The sequence below is a fragment of the Loa loa genome, assembly GCF_000183805.2.
Source record: "Loa loa unplaced genomic scaffold supercont3.79, whole genome shotgun sequence".
NCBI lineage: Eukaryota > Metazoa > Nematoda > Chromadorea > Rhabditida > Onchocercidae > Loa > Loa loa.
Window position 1 is genome coordinate 68679 of NW_018108259.1, and position 3961 is coordinate 72639.

General features: G+C 23.6%; 2 protein-coding genes across 2 annotated transcripts; both read right to left on the reverse strand.

Annotated features, from left to right (window-relative positions):
• Positions 1-723: 723 nt before the first annotated feature.
• Positions 724-891, reverse strand: LOAG_13312 (hypothetical protein; the record flags this gene model as incomplete). The annotated part of the gene is made up of 1 exon (XM_003148821.1): positions 724-891. A coding segment is annotated over one exon (168 nt), but the record flags the coding sequence as incomplete, so codon positions are not given.
• A 604-nt stretch (positions 892-1495) lies between these two features.
• LOAG_13313 (hypothetical protein) lies at positions 1496-3408 on the reverse strand (the record flags this gene model as incomplete). Its single annotated transcript, XM_003148822.1, has 5 exons — positions 1496-1597; positions 1815-1899; positions 2259-2519; positions 3129-3309; positions 3387-3408. The coding sequence occupies 5 exons, from the start codon at positions 3406-3408 to the stop codon at positions 1496-1498; spliced, it is 651 nt and encodes a 216-aa protein (XP_003148870.1).
• Between the last annotated feature and the right edge of the window lie 553 nt (positions 3409-3961).

Genomic DNA, 3961 nt, shown 5'->3' on the forward strand with positions numbered 1-3961 from the left:
TAATAATAATAATAATAATAATAATAATAATTTTATACTCAAGTAGGAAATATCGAATTAATTCTTGTGCTTGCACTCATGCTGGAAATACCAAACAACTTTTTAATAATTATATTCAAGTACTGAAATATCAAATAATTCCTTACAATATATTCACAATGTTCATATTTAAGTAAGAAATATAAATGATTCATATATTTATACCGATGTATGAAATATCAATTATGAAATACCAAATACGAAATATCAAGTTACTGTTCGATAATTATACTCAAGTACTGGAATACTAAATAATTTCTTAACACTATATTCATGATATTTAAGTAGAAAGTACCGAATAACTTTTTAATAATTATATTCCAAAAGAGAACTATGAAATAATTCTTTGAAATATTTGATCATACATATTTCAAGTTTAACTTATCAGAAATTGTTAAACAGAATATGTTTTGGTTACCGTATTCTTATCATTTCATAAGTAAATTAATCTTATTCCAATATCAGCCTTATTTTAAACTGTTAATCAAGACACAATTAGTTTAACAATCATCGATATATTATCCTTCTGAGATGATGTCTTTTTAACTTATTTCAAAATTTCAAAGCAAACATTTTGCAATTAATGTTCTTTGATCATTTCATTCTTAAAATTTCTGGAATGTATTAATCGACAAGTGGCACTTTTTTTTTAATATATATGAGAAAAGGAATTGAAATACTTACACCATAATGTAAAATACTGTATTCGATAAATTTGCTGATTGTTTTACGGATTGCTAAAGCTGAATATTCGTTAGCTTTTTCCGTTTCGGTTTCGGTTAACATATCCAAATAATCAGTAGCAGTAATTATTTTCATCCAGCAGCCTTTGTAGAGCCAAGCATTAATTGCCTGGAAGTATTTTCCTTATTTTTGTTAACCAATTGTTACTCATTTGAATATAAAACTAACAATTTTTTCTTTTTGATTCATTTTCAAAAAAAAAGCCTAAAAAATGCTTATTAAATGATAGAAATTCCAGAATTAAAATGATTATAGGGAATTTTTAGCGGTTGTTAATTAATTAATTAATGATTTGTAACAAAATGATTGAAATAAATGTGTATGAAATTTATTAAATTTGAAATTTTCATTATACCAATTTTACCAAATTTGAACTAATTAAAAATTGTTCAAATACAACAAAAAAAGCAATTATTATTAGATGTAAAAATCTAAACAATTTAATATTTGTATATCAACAAAGATTCTGAATCCTTATATGATGTGGCCAAGGATTTTGAATCTTTATATCATGTGGTTAGTGAATTGTCATATCATATAATTAAGGATTCTAAACCTTAATATTAGGTAACTAAAGATTCTGAATCATCATTTCATGTGATTATCATTTTACAAATACATTACCATACTAAAATTGGATAAATTTATATAACGGGATGAAAAACCTTTTAGATAAAATGCAAAAATTGTTACATACAATTTAATAATTGTATTATGTTGTATACCACCAAAGATTCTGAATCAATATATAATATGGTACAAGATTCTGAATCATCGTGTCATCTCCTAATTTTCGTATCACATGGATTCTGAACTGGATTTTAATATCATGCAACTAAAGTTTCTGAATCATTATGTTATATCGCTAAAGGTTTCGAAGCTTAATGTCATCTGGTTAAAGATTTTGAATCATCATGTCATATCGCTATGGATTCTGGACTTTAATATCATGTAGTTAAAGATTCTGAATCTTCGTATCATATGATTAGCATTTGATAAGAACTTCATTATCATGCTAAAATTCGATGAACCTGCGCAATGATAGCATCAGATTGCATTGGAAATTGTTTCTTCAAATCATTTCTTGCAGATATCGTTATGTATCGTACAATATCACTACAAAATAAACAATAAATTAATAAATGGATATCATATATTTCAAAAATGGAATCGATTAAAATTATTATATTCTAAGGAATAAAAGTAATGGAACATATAAATTTTAAGTGATAAATAATTATGATAAGATCAGTTAGTAATTGTGATATGATTATTTGATAATTATGATAAAATTATTGAATGATAATGTTCAATTGTAATTATGATATTTTCATTCATTATCAATATTTTCATTCTTATCTAAAGTTATTATTTATCATATTTTATAACATTCTATAATTTTATTATAATTGAAAAGAAGAAAAAAACAATGAAAGAGAAGTAAAAATCGAAAAGTAATTATTTATAAAACTTACGGATATTCAGTAATTTTCCCGAAGATTATTTCAGTATAAGCCATAGACCAATGAATTAAAAATTCTTTGCTATCATTAAAAATTTTAATTACTGTAGCATTACTCATTGCCTGATCAATATTTTTTGGTTTAATACCAGTTATTGATTGAAAAAGATTGAATGGATTAAGATTGAAATATTTCCCATGAAAATCAGTATGAATTAATTTTTGATTAAGTTCCGCCATTTGTAATTGTTGCAATTTCATTTTGCCATACAATCTAAAGTTTACATTTAAATTTTAAATGGATCAATTGCAATTTTAAAAGAAAATTTCAACTGTTATTTTCATTGAAATTTGATAATAATCAAAGGATAAAAAAAAGTCGTCCAAATAAGTTTGATTGTAACATTTGAAATTCAATTTTTAAAATTTGCGTCCTTTAATGCTTATAATGCGAATTAAATTAGTACTGAAATGAATTAATTTGAACTGAATTATCAAAATGAATCACGTAAATAATTAAAATACGAAAAATTTTTAACATTTTACTAACTTAACTTGCAAAGATTTTCCATTACTTGATTTCTATTACATATGGTACTTAAATGTAAATTGCCTTTGTAAATACAAAATTGAATTGAACTGGAATGAATTTATTAACATGAATTATTTTTATGAAATGTAAATCTTAATTCATAAGACAAATTATTAATTATATTTAGCAATATAGCACAGGAAATCAAATTGATTTTGAAATGTAGTACTGAAAATTGAATTTGTATTAAATATCAGGAAGGAAATTTTACGGAAATTCTCTTCTTCTATGCATTTGAATTATCGTAATCATAAAAATTTAAAGAATTAAATAAATTATTAAAAAACGAACTTCATTAGTATTTGCAAAATAACACATGATGAGGAATTCCGGAAGTTGATCGGATTATTCAGTTGTTTTATTTCTTCATGCAAATATTTCGCTAATAATAAGGCTAATAATGACATTTCCCGGTTGCCCATACCGTAGTTGTAAACTGGCAGAACGGATTTCCGGAATAAATCGGACAATACTAAAAAGATTTTGTTTATAAGGAATGAAATTCAATCAGATTTTGACATATGTATACTCTAGGAATTATTGACTAACGGTTATCTATCAATCTAATCATTTTCTAGAAATGTAAAAAATTAATTTTGAAAATTTAATTCTTATATGAAAGTCTAAAATTAATAAAAAAGGGTGAAAAAAAGCTTTTTCATTTCTTCAACTATGTTAAGCTATTTTTTACAATAATTTTATTTATGATCATTTTAATTTTAAAAGTAAATTTCGAGTAAAAATTACTTTTTTTTGATACACATATATTTTCAAATGGAAAAATTCTTTGTAATTCTCTTTCTTAATTTTTTAATTAAAATTCTTTTTAATTAAAATTTAAAATTTTCTTAGTTGAAATTCTTCTTATTACCTTTAATTCCTCAAATTGTCTGATGCTTGAATATGTTCCTTTTTTTTAGTTTTGATAATTTTAACAAAAAATTTTCAAAAATTGTCTAATGAAAGGTAATTTCGAAAAAATTTCCATGTGGTTAATTTAATTTTAGCTCCTATTCATGATATTTCAAATCTTACCGTTCCGACCATTGCCATATTTACCAATCATTTTTACATTTTAAGCCTTACCTGTCCTGATCATTGCCATATTTACCAATCATTTTTAC